General features: G+C 53.7%; 1 protein-coding gene across 1 annotated transcript; it reads left to right on the top strand.

Moving 5' to 3' along the window:
* Positions 1-699: 699 nt before the first annotated feature.
* On the top strand, positions 700-21,437 carry ATP8B2 (ATPase phospholipid transporting 8B2). The gene is made up of 27 exons (XM_058660349.1): positions 700-1,080; positions 2,505-2,563; positions 3,200-3,313; positions 3,440-3,538; positions 3,809-3,870; positions 3,968-4,040; positions 4,277-4,347; positions 4,628-4,707; positions 5,785-5,943; positions 6,150-6,238; positions 8,255-8,451; positions 13,012-13,220; positions 13,935-13,978; positions 14,626-14,791; positions 14,916-15,104; positions 15,229-15,344; positions 15,625-15,789; positions 15,872-15,983; positions 16,107-16,207; positions 16,368-16,517; positions 16,708-16,891; positions 17,045-17,268; positions 17,523-17,606; positions 17,938-18,183; positions 18,327-18,465; positions 20,574-20,704; positions 20,905-21,437. The coding sequence occupies exons 1-27, from the start codon at positions 993-995 to the stop codon at positions 21,181-21,183; spliced, it is 3,630 nt and encodes a 1,209-aa protein (XP_058516332.1). The 5' UTR covers positions 700-992; the 3' UTR covers positions 21,184-21,437.
* The last annotated feature ends 1,150 nt before the right edge of the window (positions 21,438-22,587 follow it).

Raw genomic sequence — 22,587 nt, forward strand, 5'->3', positions numbered from 1 at the left:
CTCCCTGGGACCCATCAGGCCCTTTAAGAGAACAGGTGCTGGTGGGGCAGGGACAGAGCTGCAGATGCAGAGGGCCTTAAGAAGGGGTCTGCTGTGAGAATGGAGAGTCCCCTTAGCTTCCTGACCTCATGATGTGTGTCCTTCTTGCAGGGTCTCCCATGGGATTGCTGGGATCTTGCTGGGTGAGATGGCACTGTGTACAAAAAAGCGCCCCCCAGGTAAGGCAGGCGAGGAGGGGGATCACTGAGACCATAGGGAGTGGGTGTCTGTGGCTGCGGCAAAGGGAAGCGGACAAGTGGAAGGGTCGGAGAGACACTGAAACCCCTGCCCATCCCTGGGGAACCTCTCACTTGATCGCTGAACTGGGTTCTCACCTCAGTCGCCTCCTCTATCTCCTCTATCTTGGGGCACCTGCAGCTCCCATTCTCTGAGCTGGGAAGCTGTGTCAGCTTGCTTTCTCGGTCCGATCGTGGCCTCTGTCTATATCCTGGTCCCCTCTGGTCCTGTTGGTTTTCCTGCAGGTGGGGTTGAAGGGATGAGAGCGTTTGTCTCCCAATGCCGCCAGCAGTCCTGGCCCGCAGTGGCCCTGCTGGGGCGGGGGGGGCTCAGGAGGGAAGGCGGGGCTCACGCACTGCTTCTCGCCTACGCGGTGCGCTGGCGCGTGGCTGCCCCGCAGCCCGGGAGCGGGCTGGGGCGGAGCGTGGGGCGTGAGCACCGCCTCCCCTCCCGAGCGCGCGGCCACTCAGCGTGCACCTCCTGGGGGGGCGTGGGGGCGGCAGGCACCGGCGGCAGCTGCGCCGCTCAGCTCGAGGAGTCCCCGGGCGCGGGCGCCTGTGAGCATGGCCCGGGCTGTGTGGGGCGCGCGTGCCCGCTGGCCGGGGCTCCCCTCTGAGCAGCCACAGCTACTGCAGCTCCCCGGGGGCCCGCCCCATCGGCACCGCTGAGGCAAAGGGCAGGCAGACAGGCTGCCCTCCCCCATTCAAGCTGAGATCATGACGGTCCCCAAGGAGATTCCCGAGAAGTGGGCCCGGGCGGGGGCGCCTCCCTCTTGGAGCCGAAAGAAGCCCTGCTGGGGGACAGGTAACCGGAGTCTGTGCCTAGCAGCTCTCCCCTCCAGTTCCCCTAACCTTCCTCTAGCCTCTTTGCAGACCTAGAGAGCCTGGCTCTGAAAGGTGCAGTCCTTCCCTGCCTTCTTGCTTTGATGATGCTTGGTGATTGCGCAGGGGCTCAGCCTGCAGGGAGTGGGGGGCGGGGAGCCCTCTGAAGAAGTTTGTGGGAATACTGTAGCTTGAGTGGCCGGCATGCCCGGGTGGCCTGGGGTCAGGTTACTGCAGTGTGCGCTGCAGGGGTCTGGCGTTGGGGTGTCGGTGTGCCTGAAGGACCTTGGAATGCTGCCCTGGGCTCTGGGACAGGTTTAAAACTGTGCTTGCCCCTAGAGCTAGAGGTGACCCCTGGGGGAGATGTTTGGGGAGCCCTTCTTAGAGATTCTCCCCTCCCCTCACCCGCCTTGTTCTGGGACCTGAACTTGGCAGCTGCCTTCTAGAGGCTGTGTAGGTTCGGGATGGATGGAGTGAAATAGATGTTACGGTGTAACAGATGAGCAGTTTCAGAACGGGTGTGCAGAAGCAAGTGTTTGGATTCCATTTCGTTCTTCCCTCTTCTACCTCTGCCTTTGGATGCATGACCGATATCCCTGACCCCCACCCTCACCCCCCACCCCCCAGTCTCCTACTTGAAGATGAGCTTTAAAATAAGGTGATGTCATTGTGGGCCAGTCAGAAGCTGTTGCTGGGAACATGTGACCAGCAGAGGCTCCGGTAGGGGGACTGCACGTGGGCAGGGAAGCTGCCGCAGAGCAGCTCCAGGGCACAGTGACCCTGTGACCTGCCATCCGCCTCCCCTTCTCCCCACCACAGCAGAGGGAGGGCAGTCCGGCAGCTGGGTGTGCAGTGGTCTCTAGGTGGTTGCAGGCTTTGTTTTTGGCCACCCTTCCTTAATTGTGAGGACAGATGCATAACAGTGGCAGCAGAAGGGGATGGGACTGTCAGAGCCAGGGCTGCTTCAGGCACGCAGTGGGGGACCCCCAACGAGGGACTGTCAGAGCCAGGGCTGCTTCGGGCATTCAGTGGGAGACCCCCAACGAGGGACTGTCAGAGCCAGGGCTGCTTCGGGCACGCAGTGGGGGACCCCCAACGAGGGACTGTCAGAGCCAGGGCTGCTCCTGAGAGGTGGGGGAGAGGAGCTGAGTGCATGCAGTGGGGGACCCCCAATGAGTGGTGGTAAGAAAGAGCACGTCCTGCTCTGTGACGGCTGTGTGGCTGGGCTGTGGGAGAAGTGAACTAGAGAGAAGTTAAGGACACTGCAGATGCAGTGCATGCTCTTTGAAGCTAGACTCTGTAGAGAACTGTTGTGCTTACGAACCCCCATGAAGTGGGGGTAGGCTTGCCACAGGGTGGTCCTGGCCTCAGTTTGCTCCTGCTGATGGCAGTATCATTATGTTGCAGAAGAAGAAAGGAGGGCGCGGGCTAATGACCGAGAATACAATGAGAAATTCCAGTATGCGGTAAGTGACTAAGGGCCAGGACATAGTGGCTTGGGGTTGAGGATCAGAAGGCCGGCTCCGGGAGGGGCATCTTGTGGCTGACTTCTGCTGTTGCACACACTTTTTTCCTGCCTTCAGCAGACAGTGAGGCAGGAGGTGTTGACCCCATGATCCTCCCTTCTCTTCTCCTCTTTCCCCTCCCCTATTTAAAGTTGCTGACTGTGGGGACAGAGTCTTTAGGAAGTGTAGAGGAGGGGCAGCCTCAGAATGGTTTGAGATTGAGGTTGAAGGCTGCCTTATTTCTTTAAAAATATTTATTTATTTGCAAGGCAGAGTGATATAGAGAGGGAGAGACAGACATGGATCCTCTATCTGCTGGCTCACTCCCAAATGTCTGCAACAGCTAGGGCTGGGTCAGACTGAAGCCAGCAGCCAGTAACTCCATCCTGGTCTCCCACGTGGGCGGCAGGGATTGGAACACTTGTGCTGTCATCTGCCGCCTTCCCAGGCGTGTTAGCAGGGAGCTGGATTGGAAGTGGACCTACAGGGACTCACGCTGACACTCAGATGGGATGCAGGCATCTCGGGCGGTGGTTTGCTGTTCCACAGTGCCTGACCCTGGAGGTGGCCTCATTATCTTCTTTCCCACTACCCTAGAGTAACTGCATCAAAACCTCCAAGTACAATATTCTTACGTTCCTGCCCGTCAACCTCTTTGAGCAGTTCCAGGAAGTTGCCAACACTTACTTCCTGTTCCTTCTCATTTTGCAGGTGAGTGACCTGTGGTAGATCCTTGGCTACTCTGAAAGCCAAGCCAAGCCTGGGAAGAGGAAGCTTTTAGGGGCAGGAGGGAATGGGCTGGCGCCTCAGGGGCCTGCTTCTCTTTGCTCTTTGCAGTTGATCCCACAGATCTCCTCCCTGTCCTGGTTCACCACCATAGTGCCTTTGGTTCTTGTCCTCACCATCACAGCTGTGAAAGACGCCACTGATGACTATGTGAGTCTTCCTCCCCATCACGCGCCCCTGCCTCCCTCCTTGCCTCAGAGCCACCTTCACCCGGCAGGATGCCCTGGTGACCGGGATCCCTTGCCCACTGCAGCAGATCCTTGCTGTCTGGTGGAGGATGGGAAGAGGGGACGTTAGGGAGAGAGCTAGTGGGTGAACAGGTCCGTACACGGGATCACCCAGCATGTGCTGGACTTGCCCGAGCATCCAGTTCCCTTGGAGCAGGAGAAGGTGCCTTATGTGTCTCGGTTCTCTTTTCAGTTTCGCCACAAGAGTGATAACCAAGTGAATAACCGTCAGTCTCAGGTGCTGATCAATGGAATGTGAGTGCCTGCTGGAGCCCGGGGCTCTGGGGAGGAACAGGGACCCCCAAGAACCTCTCTGCCTACTGATGGTCTCTTCCCTGTCTCCTCACCTCAGCCTTCAGCAAGAGCAGTGGATGAATGTCCGTGTGGGGGATATTATCAAGCTAGAAAATAACCAGTTTGTGGCGGTAAGGGACCAGGTGCCCCTCCCTGCATTCCTGTGGGGCCTCCTCCTCCTCTTTGGCAGAAAGGCATGAGTCGCAGTTGACTGAGTTCCACCAAAAAGGGAAGCTTTCATGAGTAGGGAGACTTCTGTGCCACGTTAATATGCTGGGGACTGGGTGCTGGTGCCCTTGGAGCTAAGCTAACTGAGGAGCCTTAGAGGAGGTGTGCTCTGGGGCTTCTCACTGGGTTCTCTCCATAGGCGGATCTCCTCCTGCTCTCCAGCAGTGAGCCGCACGGGCTGTGCTACATCGAGACGGCAGAACTCGATGGGTAAGCGACGTGTGCAAGGCTCAGGGCTCTCCAGCTGCCTCCTTCAGGGTAAAAAGATTGTTTTTTGAAAGAATTCCCAGGACTCTGTGCCTTCTGGAGAGCTTAGAGTAAGAAAGGCTCTGAATGGGAAGAAAGCTCACACTGCTCTCCTGCTCCACCTCCCCACCTCCCCACCCCCACCCCACAGCATTTTAGGCTCAGCTGTGGTTCCCCCAGTCAGGCACCCCGAGGTAGAGGGGGATGAGGAGAGAGCCAGGACTCAGGCATACTGTCCTTCCAGAGAGACCAACATGAAAGTGCGTCAGGCAATTCCGGTCACCTCGGAACTCAGTGACATCAGTAAGCTTGCCAAATTTGATGGTGAGTAATCTCGGAGAAGCAGTCTTCAGGAGGGGTGGTGGGTTCTGTGGTGTAAATCATGCTGTGTCTTGTTGTTGTGATTATGGACTTTGTGTGTTTACCAGGTGTCCGCCGCTTGCCTCTGACAGTCATTTTAAGGGAATTTCATACCAAAAGATGCTCTCTTGCTGGGCATGTTGAGAGAGATTCAGCCTATTTATTTTGCTTATTAGCTCAGAATAATGATGTGTCCTTCTTAAATCCAAGATTAGCTATACAGAATGCAGGAGAAGCTAATAATGTCTTTTGTCCACCGATCCTTCCTTGGCAGCCACTTTAACTTACAGATATGTGTGCATCCATTCATTTACATATATTTATGTAAATAAAAGGGAATCCTACCTGTGTCTACTGTATGAAGATATTTAACCAGCCCTTTGTAATAGCTACATTTTATTACCTTGATGTTGCATAATGTGTTCAGTGACCATTGAATTGTGTTTAGTCTTTCGCAGTTCAAACAACCTTTTGATAAAACCCAAACTATTATGACTGTAAAATAGAATCCCGAGAGTGGGGTTATTGGGTCCAAGGAGGTTTGTACTTATTTTTTTTTAAGATATATATTTTTTATTTCAAGGGCAGAGTTAGAGCAACAAAGAGAGAGAGAGAGAGCTTTCATCTGCTGCCTCACTCCCCAAATGGCTGTAGTGGCTAGAGCTGAGCTGATCTGAAGCCAGGAGCCTGAAGCTTCTTCTGGTCTCTCATGTGGGTGAGGGGACCCAAACAGTTGGGCCATCTTCCACTGCTGTCCCTGGCACAGTAATAGCTGGATTTGAAGGGCAACAGCTGGAACTCAAGCTGGTGTCCATGTGGTATTCTGGCATTGTAGGCAGTGGCTTAATGTGTCAAGTGCTGGTCCCAGATATTTGCACTTTGTATATTCATGCTGCCTCATCCTCTTTTTTTTGAAAAGTTGGCCTGTCCACACTTCTGTGCACATGGGTGGATGGCACAGGTCTCTGTTCTCTCTCTTGGGCTGTCTGAGGTTAAGCCTAGACTAGACCCTGACCGGTGGCACTGTTGTGTTGAACTCAGGCGAAGTGATCTGTGAACCCCCCAACAACAAGCTGGACAAGTTCCGCGGCACCCTCTACTGGAAGGAGAGCAAGCTCCCCCTGAGCAACCAAAATATGCTGCTGCGGGGCTGTGTGCTGCGCAACACCGAGTGGTGCTTCGGCCTGGTCATCTTCGCAGGTGAGTCGGCAGCCCAGCCCTCCCTTAGGCGTGGACAGTGAGGAGATTCCATCAGCAAGAGCTTCTCCAGCCCCGAGCACAGGCCTCGTGCATGTCCGGCTGGCATGTCCATGCTGGACTGGTGTCCTGTGGTCAGGGGAGCCGGGCAGAGCCCTGGGGCAGATGTGTTCTTTCAGCTTTTACAGCCCTTCCCCATTCTCTTCCAGGTCCAGACACTAAACTGATGCAGAACAGTGGCAGGACAAAGTTCAAGAGAACAAGTATTGACCGCCTAATGAATACCCTGGTGCTGTGGGTAGGCCTCTCCTGTGTGGTTCCCGGCCCTCCGAGGGCTCTGCCCAGGTGGTGCCCTAGGCACCCCCTCTCTTCTCAGCTAGCAGTTGGGCTTAAGGTTTGGCTCTGGAACCTCTGGTAGGTGAGCTGTTCAAAGGCAGTATTGATTTCAGGCTCCTTTCAGACTCAGAAGATGTTATTTTAAAAACCTTAGGAATGTGTGTGAATCAACCGCTTAAAGAAGCTAACAAATCATCCCTTCTCTGGACGCTAGTTATGATGATGATTTAGTGCAGCATGTGACCTGCTGTTGGCTTTTGCCAGGACAAGGAGGCCTTCATGAGATGGGAGAGGGAATGAAAAGAAAACTTGTCATTTATTTGGAGGATGGTTAGCAAGCAGGGTCTTTGCCCCCAACTTGTAAGAAGGAAGGATCCCAAAAGAAACCTTTTTTTTTTTTTTTTTTTTTTTTGGTTTATGGCGATTCCTGAATCCTTCTCTTGTTCAGCTAGAAATCTGAGCTCCCTGTTGGGCTCTGCTTTCCTTCCTTTTCCCCCACTGCCTGCATCCTGTCCCCTGTGGGCCAGCATGCCAAGGCTGAGGCCGGTCTCTTGAGGCGCTGTCTCAGCCCTTGCTTTAAAAGGTTTGGGCAAGAGGCTGTTTAGCTGGCTAAAGCTCATGTTGCCCCCTAGTGGTCCTTAGGTTTCAGAGCCTGGAGAATAGAGGCAGGTTTGGAAATAGAAGTCAGGGATCATGTAGTGGCCTCAACATTGTTCTTTCAGTTGTCAAGACCTAGCATTTGTAAAAGATCACATACTGTCTTATTTATTTTTGATTTCTTTTTTTTTTTTTAAAGATTTATTAGTTTTATTACAAAGTCAGATATACAGAGTAGGAGAGACAGAGAGGAAGACCTTCCGTCCGATGATTCACTCCCCAAGTGAGCCGCAACGGGCCGATGCGCGCCGATCCGAAGCCGGGAACCAGGAACCTCTTCCGGGTCTCCCACGCGGGTGCAGGGTCCCAAAGCTTTGGGCTGTCCTCGACTGCTTTCCCAGGCCACAAGCAAGGAGCTGGATGGGAAGTGGAGCTGCCGGGATTAGAACCGGCGCCCATATGGGATCCCGGGGCTTTCAAGGCGAGGACTTTAGCCGCTAGGCCACGCCACCGGGCCCTATTTTTGATTTCTTACTTGACATATTAAGAGTCAAAGAATTTTTAGCTCCGTTAGTTCATTTCCCAAATGTCTCCAACAGCCAGAACCAGGCCAGGACAAAGCTAGGAGCCAAGAACCCAGTCTGAGTCTTCCGCATGAGCCCTCTTCTGCTGCCCTCCCGGGGTATGCATAGGCAGGAAGCAGAGCCTTACCTTGGAGCAGGCACTCTGACATGTTGGCATCCCAAGAGTGTTTAAACTGTTGCACCAGATGCCAGACCCTGGATGATTGCTAACTAATGAAGAAGCCTGCATTCATGAAGCTATGGTCGAGGCAGAGATCTGACACTGTAGTTAAGCTGCCACATTTCATGGACTGCCTGCATTCCATAGTAGAATACCTGGGATGGGATTCTGGCTCTTCTGATGCAGCCTCCTGCACTGAAATGTTTGAGAAGGGGACAGCCAATCTGAGATGTGGACTGCTTCCGCACCTTGAGGTTTTGTTTGGCATGTTGAGACTTAGCCCAGGAGAGTGTGTGTTTTGCAGTAAGCTTCGTCAGCGTGTTGGTAGTGGCTCACCCAACTCCTGCCACCTCAGGAGATTTCTGGGAGTTCACGGGTGCTCAGCTGACAGCTGCACAACTGTTTGACTTTCTCCACGCTACAGATGTGAAAGCCTGGAGAGAGAAGGCCACATAGTTGTGAGTGGTGCGCGTGACGCTGTTGTCACTAGTTCTGAGTTGTCTCGGGGGCGCCTGCTGCCAGGTTAAAGGTGCCTGAGTTTTAAGAGCCCAGGACATGAGGAGTGACTGCCTTGAGGACGCGCTTGCTTGCCGGTCTGCTAGGTGTCAGCTAAGCCTCTGTTCTCATTCTTCTCCAGATTTTTGGATTCCTGGTCTGCATGGGGGTGATCCTTGCCATTGGCAATGCCATCTGGGAGCATGAGGTCGGGACGCGCTTCCAGGTCTACCTGCCGTGGGATGAGGCGGTGGACAGTGCCTTTTTCTCTGGCTTCCTCTCCTTCTGGTCCTACATCATCATCCTCAACACCGTCGTGCCCATCTCACTCTATGTCAGGTATGTGCTTCCTCTTCCCTGGGGCCTCTCTGAGGAGTCCAGGTGGTCCCTTGGTAAACTTTCCTCTGAAGCTGAAATCCTGGAGAAGGACCTTGGGGTCCTCCTCTCTCTGTACTGTGAACGTTTTATGTTATCTGTTTATCTTTGTGCATACAACAAAGTTTTTAGCCCAGTTTCCTGGCACTTTTAGATTGTATCAGAGAGAAAACTGTATTTGTTTATTCACAGCACATGTTTATCACGTACCCAGCCTTTGCGCATGCGTGCGTGCGGACAAGTGTACTGGAAGCCATGGTGTCCATGGAGACGCAGGGGTCTCCTTCCCCCTAGGAGCTTGTCATGAAATAGGAACAAGTACTGTAGCAGTCATTCTTTAGTCTTCCATGTGTCACCAGGGATCACCGAGATGTGTCAGGTGACCTCTGCCTTCAAAGCAATAGACCAGTGATTGGGTGTGGGTAGGGATAACATCTCATTGCTCCTGTGTGCGGTTCTTCAGGGACATTGTGTCTACAGAGGCTGCAGTTGCCCTGGGTGTTGAGTGCTGGCTTGTAGGGGACAGGTAGAGCTGGACAGAATGCTGGGAATGAAGGTATGGTGATGAGGGATGGCTTAGGAACAATTGGGCAGGAGCATGGGCCATGAGTGAGGAGCTGCAAGAGAGGAAATTGGGAAACTAAGTTTACTCCTCTTTGGAGAATCTTGAATCTTTGGGAAAGCTGCCTGCTTACTGCCATGCACTTACTGTAAGGTAGCCTCTGTTTTTTTTTCTCTTCTATTTTAGTTTTAATTTTATGGTACAATCCCATAGGCTGTAGCCTCTTATTATTTTACAGATTGGCTTATGTATTTTTTAAAGATTTATTTTATTTTTATTGGAAAGTCAGATATACAGAGAAGAGAGAACAAGAAAAAGATCTTCCATTGCTGATTTACTCCCCAAGTGGTCAAAATGGGCAGAACTGAGCCAATCCAAAGCCAGGAGCCTGGAGCCTCTTCAGGGTCTCCCACGTGGGTGCAGGGTCTCAAAGCTTTGGGCCATCCACTTCTGCTTTCCCAGGCCACAAGCAGGGCTGGATGGGAAGTGGGGCCACTGGGATACGAACCAGTGCCCATATGGGATCCTGGCGTGCGCAAGGCAAGATTATGGCCTCAAATTCCATCTCTCTGAGACTAATATGAGTATTTCTCCCAACACCCCTCTGATTCTCAACAGCAGTAGGATCCTAGAATCTTGGGCTTGGCGGCGTGGCTTGGCAGCTTAAGTCCTCACCTTGAATGCGCCGGGATCGCATATGGGCGCCGGTTCTAATCCTGGCAGCTCCACTTCCTATCCAGCTCCATGCTTGTAGCCTGGGAAAGCAGTCAAGGACAGCCCAAAGCCTCGGGACCCTGCACCCGCGTGGGAGACCTGGAGGAGGTTCCTGGCTCCTGGCTTCAGATTGGCTCAGCACCGGCCATTACGGTCACTTGGGGAGTGAATCATTGGATGGAAGATCTTCCCCTCTGTCTCTCCTCCTCTCTGTATATTTGACTTTGCAATAAAAATACATAAATATTTTAAAAATAAAATAAGGGCCCGGCACGATGGCGTAGTGGTTAAGGTCCTCACCTTGCATGTGCCAGGATCCCATATGGGTACCGGTTCTAACCCCGGCAGCCCCGCTTCCCGTCCAGCTCCCTGCTTGTGGCCTGGGAAAGCAGTTGAGGATGACCCAATGCTTTGGGACCTTGTACCCGTGTGGGAGATCCGAAAGAGTCTCCTGGCTCCTGGCTTCGGATTGGCTCAGCTCCAGCTGTTGCGGCCACTTGGGGAGTGAATCATCAGACAGAAGATCTTCCTCTTTGTCTCTCCTCTCTGTATTTCCGCCTTCCCAATAAAAGTAGAATAAATCTTTAAAAAAAAATAAAATACATAATTTGGGCCTGTTTCAATAGCCTAGGGGCTACAGTCCTCGCCTTGCACACGCCATGCATCCTTGTTTTATTTTATTTTATATTTAAAAGATTTATTTATTTTTATTGCCAAGTCAGAGGAGTTGGATAGGAAGTGGGGCTGCCAGGACCAGAACCGGCACCCATATGGGATCCCTGGCATTCAAGGCGAGGACTTTAGCCACTAGGCCATTGCGCTGGCCCCCAATTTATCTATTTTAAAGACCAGCATGATAGACACACACACATGTTTTTTGTCCGCTGGTTTATCCCTACGTATCTGCAACAGCAAGGTCTGGGCCAGGCTAAAACCAGGAGTCAGGAAGTCCATCCTGGTCTCCCACATGAGTGGCAGGGAGCCACTCCCCAGGCCATCTTCTGCTGCCTTCTGTGGTACCTTAGCAGGCAGCTACAGCAGAAGTGGAAGAGCTCAAGCGTAAACAGGCACTCCAGCTATGCAAGGCTGTCGCAAGCAGTGACGTGAATTCCTGTGCCACACTAGCAGCCCCAGCCAGTGGACATTTTTTAAGGAAACGCTTTATGGAGGTTTTCCCAGCTCTCCCTGTGGTTCGTCTTTATTCACACAGATGTCCCAAAGAATTCTGAGTCCTCCCACCTAGCCCCTGAACCTTAGTGCTGGTGACAGCAGAAGATGAGCATTTGTGAGCTGGGAGTGTGCAGTGTGGGCTCTCAGTGTAAGAGAGGAGGGTCCAGAGTGTCTTGTTTTAGTCTTGCCCACCCATGAGCCGTCACCTGAGGCAGATCCACAGTCACTCGGGGCCCCATCAATGTAATGTATCTTCTCACGTAAAGTAAGAGCAGTGATACTTTTGCCCCTTCTGGAGAATGTAAGGTACTGAATTAGAAAACATGTGAACAAGGTTAAATTTCCTTTCAGTTATTGAGTGGCACATACTCGTCATTATTGGCGCATTGCTAGTTCATCACTACTGAAATGCTTTGTTAGGTGCAGGCTCCTACTTCTTTTGTCATCCTTGGGCTTTGCTGTCCACATTTTGTATCTCAGTTCACTCAAATCCCTTGCTAGCGTCCTGAGAAAGTTTTCTAAGTCCTATTAGGTTACAGTATGTGGGAGGGGGCGGACTAATAAGTTATGTGGGGAAAGGATTATGGGCTCACATTGCCTGACAGTAGCATCCACACAGTCTCAGTCAGGTTAGAGCAGGGTTCCAGGTGTGGCCCTGTTTGTCCACAGTAAACACAGGGCCTTTGCTAGAAATGGGGGCAGTCCATATCCCAGGGGCAGTGAGTGGCAGAGGAGAGGGTATGAGATGTTAGAAAAGTACTGGGGCCAATGCTGTGGAACCTGCTCAAGTGTTCAGACCCCTGTCACTCACATGGGAGAGACCTGGAAGAAGCTTCTGGCTCCTGTGTTGGTCTTCCCTAGTCTTCACCGTTGTAGCCATCTGGGGAGTGAACCAGCCAGTGGAAGCTGTCTTTCTCTGTGTCTCTCTCACTCTCTCTCTGTGCCTCTCTTTCTGTAATTCTTTCTAAATTAAAAAAAAAAAATTTAAGATTTATTTAATTATATTTGGAAGGCAGTTTTACAAAGAGGTAAGGTGAGACAGAGAGCTCTTTTATTCTCTGGTTCATTCCCCAAATGGCTGCAATGGCCAGAGCTGGGCCAGTTGAAGCCAGGTGCAAGGTGCTTTGTCCAGATCCTCCCACGTGGGTGCAGGAGCCCAAGGGCTTGGTCCAGCTTCTACTGCTTTCCCAGGCACATTAGCAATGAGCTTGGTTGAAAATGAAACAGCTGGAATGCAAACTGGCACCCGTATGGGATGCTGGTGCAGCAAGCGGAGGTTTAACCTATTACACCAATGGGCTGGCCACTAAATAAACATTTAAAAAAAATGAAATAAAATGTCAGGGTATTATAAACTGTCTCAAAGGGTGCTTAAAAAGTTCATGGGAAATGGAATTAAAAGGTAAGATTATTTGGGTGCAAAGTCTTTTTGAAAGCCATGCATGATTTTTTTATGATCTGTTTTCCATGAACATTTGAACACCCTTTCTACAGTTCCCCAGGATTGTCTGGGCCCCCTGCTCCCTGGAGTTGGCCATCCAGCTTTGCCCACATGCCAGCTCACAGCACAGACTGCGGGGCCAGGGTGGGGAGCCAGGCCCGCGTGGAGGCAGTGGGGGCTGGCTTCCACACCTGCTGCGTGTGCTGCTCTCTGAGGGGCCTCTGCGTGGATGTGGCATGCACATCACCCTCATTATTTCTTTCTCTCTCTCTTTTTTTCCTCTCCCTTCCCCTCGCGCTTTCTCTTGTTTTTCTCTGCATGGTTTCTGTATTAATTAGTGCTGAGGTAAGAACTGGTGGAGCGCCTTGTCTGCAGTCCCTTCTCCTCCTCTGCCTGTGCTGTGTGTCCTACCTGCCCAGGCCCTCTGCACCTCCTTGTCTGGAGAGCGTCCGGAGGGGCGGGACAGGGAGTAGCTTTGCCTGGGCCGGCTCCACCCTTTCCCACCCAGGTTCCTGAGCCCAGGTGTCTTCTCCGTTCTCGTTGCTCCCCCAGGCAGAGGGCCTGCAAGTGCAGGCTCATGGGGGTGGGGCCCCCCTCCCTTTCCTGCCCCAAGTGTCACCTTCTGTCCCCTGTGCAGTGTGGAAGTCATCCGCCTGGGCCATAGCTACTTCATCAACTGGGATAAGAAGATGTTCTGCATGAAGAAGCGGACACCGGCGGAAGCTCGCACCACCACCTTGAATGAAGAGCTGGGCCAAGTGGAGTACATCTTCTCTGACAAGACGGGCACCCTCACGCAGAACATCATGGTCTTCAACAAGTGCTCCATCAATGGCCGCAGCTACGGTAGGTCCTCGGCCATTGGGGGAGGAAAGCGAGGTATGTGAGCTGGGCATCTCAGAGCTGCCTGACAGCCTTATGCCTAAGGGGTTCATTCTGTGTCCCACATCAGGAAGCAGATCCCAAGAACCCCTGCCCTGCTCTCAGCCCCAGGCAATCGGGGAGCTCCTTGAGTGCCTAAAGTGAAGCCCAAGACACTGGCTTGTGTGCCCCCGGCCGGGTCGCACTCTGGCCGTCCAGGAGGAGTGCTAGACTCTCCCTCGGCGGCTGCTCAGGGGCCTCGTGAGTCTGGAATGTGACTGTGGTCTTTGCAGTGGCCTTGGGGCTGAGCTGCTGGGCTGACTCGGGGCAGGGTGTGTGGGGTCTGACTGTTGGACACTGTGAGTCCCTCTGAAATGCTTTCTCTACTAACCTAACTTGTGGTCAGTATGTAAGGCTTGGTCTGCTGAGTAGGCCTGAAAGGTGACAGGTAGAGAACTGAGGAGGAACCACTGGGCGGTGGGCACTATGAGCCTGTTGTGACCAGGGCTCTAGATCTGGGGCGCCTGTGCCTCCTGTCTCCCAGGTCAGCAGTGCGCGTGTGGGTGACATCCGCTTGGCAGTTGGGGTGGGTTGAGGGTTCCAGGTGCCTGTAGGGGGATTCTGCAGTAGGTTGCTTTTCCCTGCTGCTGTAGAGACCTCCAGCTCTGACCTGGCTTCTTCTGTCCTGGCTGTGTGTAGGTGACGTGTTTGATGTCCTGGGACACAAGGCGGAACTGGGGGAGGTAAGGGCCCATCTCTGTAATTTCCCCTGCAAGCCAGCTCAGCATACTACTCTGTGCCTGGTCAGAGGCAGTTGGCACTAGGAGTGCCATGCTGTCTGGGGAGTCACGGAAGCTACTTGAAGATTCATTTTTTTTTTTTTTTTAAGATTTGTTTGTATTACAAAGTCAGATATACAGAGAGGAGAGATAGAGAGGAAGATCTTCCATCCAATGATTCACTCCCCAAGTGACCACAACAGCCAGTGCTGCGCCGATCCAGTGCCAGGAGCCAGGAACTTCCTCCAGGTCTCCCACACAGGTGCAGGGTCCCAAAGCATTGGGCCTTCCTCGACTGTTTTCCCAGGCCACAAGCAGGGAGCTGGATGGGAAGTGGAGCTGCTGGGATTAGAACCGGTGCCCACCTGGGATCCTGGCATGTTCAAAGCGAGGACTTTAGCTGCTAGGCCATTGCGCTGGGCCTGAGATCTGGTGTTTTAAGGAAGAATTGGTGGCAGACATGGGAATTTGGAAGTCTGCAGTGGCTAAGATGTTGGTCCATCCTCCTGCAGCTGGCGGGGGCAGGAGGTGGGCAGTGGCAGTGATGGCCCCTTTACTGGAGGGCAGCTTGGCAGTCCAGCCTTGCCTGAGAGCCTTCTTGCCTGTTTCAGAGGCCTGGGCCTGTTGACTTCTCCTTCAATCCTCTTGCTGACAAGAAGTTCTTATTTTGGGACCCCAGCCTTTTGGAGGCTGTCAAGATGGGAGACCCTCACACACATGAGTTCTTCCGCCTCCTTTCTCTGTGTCACACTGTCATGTCAGAGGAAAAGAGTGAAGGTGGGTATAGGACCAGCCCACTCTCTCCTTCTCTGACTCGTGCTGTGCTCCACTCTGCGATGGAATGGGGCATGTGGCTAAGAGGGTTCCCTTTATGCCACATATGGTCTTCCTCCCCACCTAGGAGAGCTGTACTACAAAGCCCAGTCCCCAGACGAGGGGGCCTTGGTCACTGCAGCCAGAAACTTTGGCTTCGTGTTCCGCTCTCGCACCCCTAAAACAATCACCGTCCACGAGCTGGGCACGGCCATCACCTACCAGCTGCTGGCCATCCTGGACTTCAACAACATCCGCAAGCGGATGTCAGTCATAGGTGAGGCCGGGCTGGAGGCTGCACGCAGGCCCGGACTGGGTGAGGAAGGCCTGCTGGCTGAGCCTTGGTGTATTTAGGTTGGGGAATCTTCACCTGTGACCCTCTGCCTTTATCCCACTCACAGTGCGGAACCCGGAGGGGAAGATCCGACTCTACTGCAAAGGGGCTGACACCATCCTGCTGGAAAGACTCCACCACTCCACCCAGGAGCTGCTCAACACCACTGCTGACCACCTGAATGTAGGTGGGGGGAGAGGTGCTGGGGGCCAGGGTGGACATGGCTTTGTCTTTCAGGTTTGTCTGACAGTCTATAAACAACATGACATTTGATATAGGTATGGTCAGTGATTGCTATAGTCATGCAGATGAATGCATCACATAGTGACCTGTGTGTGTGTGTATGTCTGTGTGTCTGTGTGTATGAAGAGGACCTAAAATATGCTATGGACATTCATCATGTTCATGCTGTACATGAGCTCTGGGGCTGACTCAGGCGTATTTCTCCTGATTCTGCCTCCAGGAGTACGCGGGGGAAGGACTGCGGACCCTGGTACTGGCCTATAAGGATCTGGATGAAGAGTACTATGAAGAGTGGGCTGAGAGACGGCTCCAGGCCAGCCTGGCACAGGACAGCCGGGAGGACAGGCTGGCTAGTGTCTACGAGGAGGTCGAGAGTGACATGATGGTACGGGCTGCTGAGGGCGGAGGGTGGGCAGAAGGGGCCCCAGCATGCCCCTCCTGTGCCAGGACTCTTGTGGTGTTTGTAGCTGCTAGGTGCAACGGCCATTGAGGACAAGCTTCAGCAGGGAGTTCCTGAAACCATCGCTCTCCTGACACTTGCCAACATCAAGATTTGGGTTCTGACCGGAGACAAACAAGGTGAGAGCCCAGCGGGGCGGAGACGGTCTGTGGACGCCAGCCCTGTGGGATGTTCCCATTAAGTCCGGGCCGTGCTAACCTTGTCCAGGGCCTCTCTGTAGCTCCTGCGTTCTTTCTTGGTAGAGACGGCTGTGAACATTGGCTATTCCTGCAAGATGCTGACAGACGACATGACGGAGGTGTTCATCGTCACGGGCCACACCGTCCTGGAGGTGCGGGAGGAGCTCAGGTGAGCGAGTGGCTGAGTGGGAGGCAGTGCTGTGTGCCACCCTCCCTCCCCACTCTCCCCAGGGCTGGGCAGGGGTTCCTGGCTACTGTTGAAGTATGTATTTGTACTGAAATCCCTGCTGCTGTTTTGGAAGATGGCTACTATTCCATTCCCACCTCAGGAAAGCCCGGGAGAAGATGATGGACTCATCCCGTGCTGCAGGCAATGGCTTCACCTACCAGGAAAAACTGTCTTCTTCCAAGCTCACCTCCGTCCTGGAAGCTGTGGCTGGCGAGTACGCCCTGGTCATCAATGGTCACAGCCTGGTAAGCGTCTCCCGCCACTGCTGGACAGTGTCTTTCCAGAGAACACTCAAATCCCTAGAGCTTCTGTGTGTTGTCTTGTCAGTTTTCTTGGCTTCAGAAGCAAGCTGTGGACTTTAAGGGGACTGAGAAGAGCTGAGACTGCAGCTGTCTCCTGGGAAGATGGTGGCTTCCTCGGGTCTCTGTGTTCCAGGCCCACGCACTGGAGGCAGACATGGAGCTGGAGTTCCTGGAGACAGCATGTGCCTGCAAAGCTGTTATCTGCTGCCGGGTGACACCCCTGCAGAAGGCCCAGGTGGTAGAGCTGGTTAAGAAGTACAAGAAGGCTGTGACGCTTGCCATTGGGGATGGAGCCAACGATGTCAGCATGATCAAAAGTGAGTGAGGGCTGTGCAGATGTGGCTGGACAGGAGGGCAGGCAGGGGCCCACTGAGGGCTCAGGGCCAAGGAACAGTGACGGTGGAGAGAGCCGTAACTTGGAATCTGCAGGGTGGCCATCTTCACCTCCTTGTCATCTCTTTCTTCTGCAGCGGCTCACATTGGTGTAGGCATCAGTGGGCAGGAAGGGATCCAGGCTGTTCTAGCCTCCGATTACTCCTTCTCCCAGTTCAAGTTCCTGCAGCGCCTCCTGCTGGTGCATGGGCGCTGGTCCTACCTGCGTATGTGCAAGTTCCTCTGCTACTTCTTCTATAAGAACTTCGCTTTCACCATGGTCCACTTCTGGTTTGGCTTCTTCTGTGGCTTCTCAGCTCAGGTAGGGAACGTTCCATGTCCGTGGTGCTGCTTGTCTAGAAACTCCTTGAGGGCTGTTGTATCCACCCTCTTTTTTAATCTGTCGGCCACGGCCTAGCTAGTGCCGTGGTGTGAGTTGAAGAAGTGTTGTGGTGGAAGTTAGGGGAGTGTCCCAGAGTTCCCTCTGACTCCCTATATGTCACGAAACTGTCTTCCTAGCTGAGGTGCGGTGGAGGAGGGAGGATGCATGCCCATTGCTCTCTTTGTCTCTTGCAGACCGTATATGACCAGTATTTCATCACCCTGTATAACATTGTGTACACCTCCCTCCCAGTCCTGGCTATGGGGGTCTTTGATCAGGTATGGGGGAGTTTGGTGGTCCAGTGGGGAGGGAGGACATGGCTCTGGAGAGTCATGTGGGTGGTGCTTGTATGACCATTGGGCTTGCTGCCTGTAGCACTGGGCAGCCAGTTCTTTCAGCGGCAGAGGGAGTGGCTGCTTCTTCCACTCAGCTGCAGCTGACCTGTAACTCCCCTGGGCTACCATTTGATTGAGAGCTAGGGCTTAAGGTTGCTTCTTGCTGTCAAAGGCTTTGGAGGGGAGGCAGCCAGGGAGAGGGTAGGTCCATGACAGTCATGAGTCACAGCGACAGCTCTAAGGCTGCCCATGCTGCATGGCCCTCCCCTCCCAGGATGTCCCCGAGCAGCGGAGCATGGAGTACCCCAAGCTGTACGAGCCAGGTCAGCTGAACCTGCTCTTCAACAAGCGGGAGTTCTTCATCTGCATCGCCCAGGGCATCTACACCTCCGTGCTCATGTTCTTCATCCCCTATGGGGTGTTTGCTGAGGCCACGCGGGATGACGGAACTCAACTGGCCGACTACCAGTCTTTTGCAGTCACTGTGGCCACGTCGCTGGTCATCGTGGTCAGTGTGCAGGTATGAGGCCTTCATGACAGTTGTCTCCTTGGGCAGGCATGAGCCTGTGCTCCCTGGAGCTGCTCTGGGCTCTGCGCTTCTGCTTTTCAAAGGGAGGAGGAGTCTGGAGGGGCACTCCCGCCCATGAGAAATCCTGTTTGCAGATTGGACTGGATACCGGCTACTGGACAGCTATCAATCACTTCTTCATCTGGGGAAGCCTCGCTGTCTACTTTGCCATCCTCTTTGCCATGCACAGCAATGGGCTCTTTGACATGTTCCCAAACCAGTTCCGGTTTGTAGGTAAGTTCCCATCTTGCTGAGAATTAATCACAGCCATTGTGGGGCCAGGAAGGTGTCAGCCAGCCTGCGTATCATGGCCACTTACCTAGTACTTTGTATGCATCAGGGCCTCTGTGGGGTGCCGTGGGGATCATAAGGTGTGTCAGACCCAGATCCTGTCCCAAGCAAGTGGAGAACAGTCTGTTGGGTCATGGAAAGGCAAGGGCGGTAGGTGTTGTGATCAGGGATAACCCACCTCCTAGGAGTAGTGGCTGGCATGATGGGGCCAGGACTGTGTCTGGGGACTGGATAGGGCACTGGCCAAGGTGGGGCGAGGACCCCTGGGAGGGAAGGGTAGGAGGCAGGCTTAAAGGGGAGACCTGAAGTCTCAGAATGATAGGCCATCAGTGTGTAACTATTGGAGACAAAGGGAACAGCATCAAAGGAGTGCTGTAGGAAGTGAAGCTGACAGTGATGGAAGCTTCAGTCATCGTGGAGCATAAGGCTGTTCGGCACTTGTGCCCGAGGGGCTGTGAAAGGTGGCATGGAGGGGCTGGCATTTGCTCATGCAGCCAGTGAACACTGTGTCAGCAGTTAACCAGTTGTCACCATCGCCTAGATAGCATAGGGTCAGGAGGCTGCAGAGCAGGCAGAGTGCTTACTGTGTCTGATTGGTATGTGAGACAGATAACCCGCAAGTAAACAGATAGCTATGTCTGGAACTAGCAAGTCCTGTGCAAACCATCAGGCAGGGCACAGATGGATGGTCATCAGCAAAGAGCCTGTGGAGAAGGGTGCGTTAGTATAGAGAAACCTGAATAAAGGGCAAAAAGAAGCAAACGATGTGGTCCCAGGATACAGAGGAGCAAGCGAGGCGGAGGTGTGCTGAGATTCGGGCCGGACCACTTATGTCCTTACAGGGCAGAGTAAGGACTCTGAATTTTAATCAGGGAGGTGTTTATGTTAGTGGTTTTTTTCATTGTTGTTTTTGTTTTTAAAGATGTATTTCTTTATTTGAAAGTTGAGAAAGAGATCTTCTGTCCACTGATTGACTCCCCAAATGGCCACAACAATCTGGACTGGGCCAGCTGAAGCCAGGAGCCCAGAGCCTCTTCTGGGTCTCCCACACGGGTGCAGGGTCCCAAGGCTTTGGGCTGTCCTCTGCTGCTTTCCCAGGCCACAGCAGGGAGCTGGATGGGAAGTGGAGCAGCTGAGGCTCAAACCAGTGCCCATATGAGATAACTAACTCCACAAGTGCCAGTTTTACTGCTGAACCACTGTGCTGGCCCTATTAATTGATGTTTTAAAGGGCAATTTCAACTGTATTGTGGATAATAAAGTGTATGGGACAAAGGTGGAAATAGAGTGCCCAGTTAGGAGGCTATAACAGTAAGCAGATGAGAAAGGCCTGGAATACTGAGAAGAGTGGTGGGAGTCCATTGATATTTTGAACATGGAGGGATACAGAAAGGTAGATCAGGAGGCTGGTGTTGTAGTGTAGTCGGTTAAGCAGCTGGTCACATCATCGCTGCTGTACTTTCAGCCCAGCTTCCCATTAATCTGCCTGGAAAAACAGTAGAGGAGAGTCCAAGTCCCTGGGCCCCTGGACCCCTGGGCCCCTGGGCCCCTGCACTCAATGAGAGACTAAAACTACTCCAGGCTCCTGGTTTCAGCGTGGCACAGCCCGTCATTATGGCCCTTTGGATGGAAGAAGTCTTCCCCGCCTCCTCACCTGTAATTCTGCGTATCAAATACAGTAAACCTTTAGATTAAAGGGGAAAAAAAGCCCAGTTTTCTCTGGGAGCAGCTTGAGTGAGTGATAGCATTTCCTGAGCTGAAAGACAGTGGATTTGGGGTGGAGGAAGTATTCAGTTAGGCATGTGGGATTTGAGATGCCTGTTGGATATCCTGCAGAGATGTCAGATGGAAGGCTGTCTGGAGTTGGTGGCCAGGAGTTTAGAACCAGTCAGGCCTGGAGACAAGCCAGTTAGAGGGCCGGTGAGAAGGAAGCCAGAGGTGGCTGGGGTTTTGAGAAGTGGAGCTGCCAGAAATAGGAATGGGGAAGTCAGGAGGCGGCCCTTCTGTCTGCTTCCTGACTCCTGAAGCCCCCAACTCCTCCCTCCACCCAGGAAACGCCCAGAACACGCTGGCGCAGCCCACAGTGTGGCTGACCATTGTGCTCACCACCGTCGTCTGCATCATGCCTGTGGTCGCCTTCCGTTTCCTCAGGCTCAACCTGAAGCCGGATCTCTCCGACACGGTGAGAAGCCAGGCTGCCCACTCCGGAGGTCGTGCAAGGCCTCTTGCGTGGATGTGCAGGCCACTGTTTGGGGTTGTGTGACTGCCCAATGCGTCTGTCCTTCTTGGGTGGCCAGTCGATCCTGAAGACTCTGGCTCCCTCCTCCATGGTGGTGTCCCCCTGACTCCACCACGCGTCCCCTCTTACGTCCCCTCCTCCAGGTTCGCTACACTCAGCTGGTAAGGAAGAAGCAGAAGGCTCAGCACCGCTGCATGCGGCGGGTTGGCCGCACAGGGTCCCGGCGCTCTGGTTACGCCTTCTCCCACCAGGAGGGCTTCGGGGAGCTCATCATGTCCGGCAAGAACATGCGGCTCAGCTCCCTCGCGCTGTCCAGCTTTACCACCCGTTCCAGCTCCAGCTGGATCGAGAGCCTGCGCAGGAAGAAGAGCGACAGTGCCAGCAGCCCCAGCAGTGGGACTGACAAGCCCCTCAAGGGGTAAAGGCCAGGACCGAGATGCCCCGAGTTGGTGACCAGATCACTCAGGGCTGGCTGGTCACCAAGGGGACAATGGCTCAGAACTGCTGGTCCTCGCTCCTTGCCTACCCTGGTAGACTGTGCTGCCGGGCTCCCCAGCTGCTGGGCATCCATCCCCTGGCTGAGGCCCCTCCTGCTGATGAAGGAGGTAAGGGGAGTGGGTCCGGAGAGCAAAGCGGGGGCTGAGGCCGAGGGCTCTGATGTGGAACCAAAACCAAGCAAAAACTGAGAGAACGGTCTGCCCTCAGCCTGCCTAGGAGCCTGCAGGGGGACCTCACCTCCCTATTTTTTTACTCCTGCTCCCCATAGGGGCCCTAGTGCCCTTTTCCTTAATTGCATAAGAATGTATCACGCCAGGAAGCCACAGAGACCTGCTGGGGCCCTTAGGGACTCCTTGCATGTGTGCGTCTCTCCTTGATTTGTGTTTGTATCCAGTTTGGTCTTATTTAGCAGGTGGAGGAAGCCTTTGTGTGACTTTTATGTCGTGATGGATGTCTTAACTCTGGTGGGAACAGGAAGCAGGCACATGCTGGGATGCCGCAACCTGGTGGAGTGGTCTGGGAGGAGCCATACTTCACAGGTGGCCCTCCAGCAGCTGGTGCTGCCCTGAGGCACAGGAGCTCATGTGGGAGGGGGTGCCTGTCAGCCAGGGATATGGGGAGGGTAGAAAAGAGGGTGTTTACCCCTCCCCCCCACGCACGCGTGCACACACACACATTCCTGGACTCAAGTCCTGCTGGCACTGGGCTGGAGCCTGGGAAGGTAGCACCATTGGTCTTAGCTAAAACTGGGTCTGAAATTTAGTCGCAGGAAATCGTTTTTCTTTCATTTTAAATCTAGACCCTAGTTCCTTAGCAGACTCCCACTGACTTCCCTACTCCCTCCTCGCCTGGCACTTTTCTTGAATCTCCACGCCAGCCTCCTGAGGTGGGCCTGGAAAGGAGAAGACCCTGGTCTCTGTTCCTCCTACCTGTCATGGCCCAGTGTCCGGCAGAGGTGGGCTGGGTGGCTCAGGCCATCCTACTCCCTGCTTGGGGCCTGGCCTGGTCTGAGCAGGACTCAGTGGGAACCTTGTCCTAGCCTGTCTTCTCTCCCTTGTCCACCCCTGTGAAGCTGTCCCCCAAAGTAGCTGTTTGCAAGTTTGTTGCTACCTAATCAGCCCCGGGAAGAATCCCTTCCTGAGATGCTGTGGCGCTGGGTGTGATGGGATGTCAACATTTAGTGGAGGCACCCCAGGGAACTGGAGGTGGGGTGGACGGGTGGGGGATGCAAGGGGAAGCCTTGAGCAGGCAGTCCCTATGGCCACAGTTTACAAACCCAGTATCATGTCTGTTTGTGTGTCTCTCAAGGTGAGAGTGATTTTTATACC

This window comes from Ochotona princeps, chromosome 2 (genome assembly GCF_030435755.1).
Source record: "Ochotona princeps isolate mOchPri1 chromosome 2, mOchPri1.hap1, whole genome shotgun sequence".
NCBI lineage: Eukaryota > Metazoa > Chordata > Mammalia > Lagomorpha > Ochotonidae > Ochotona > Ochotona princeps.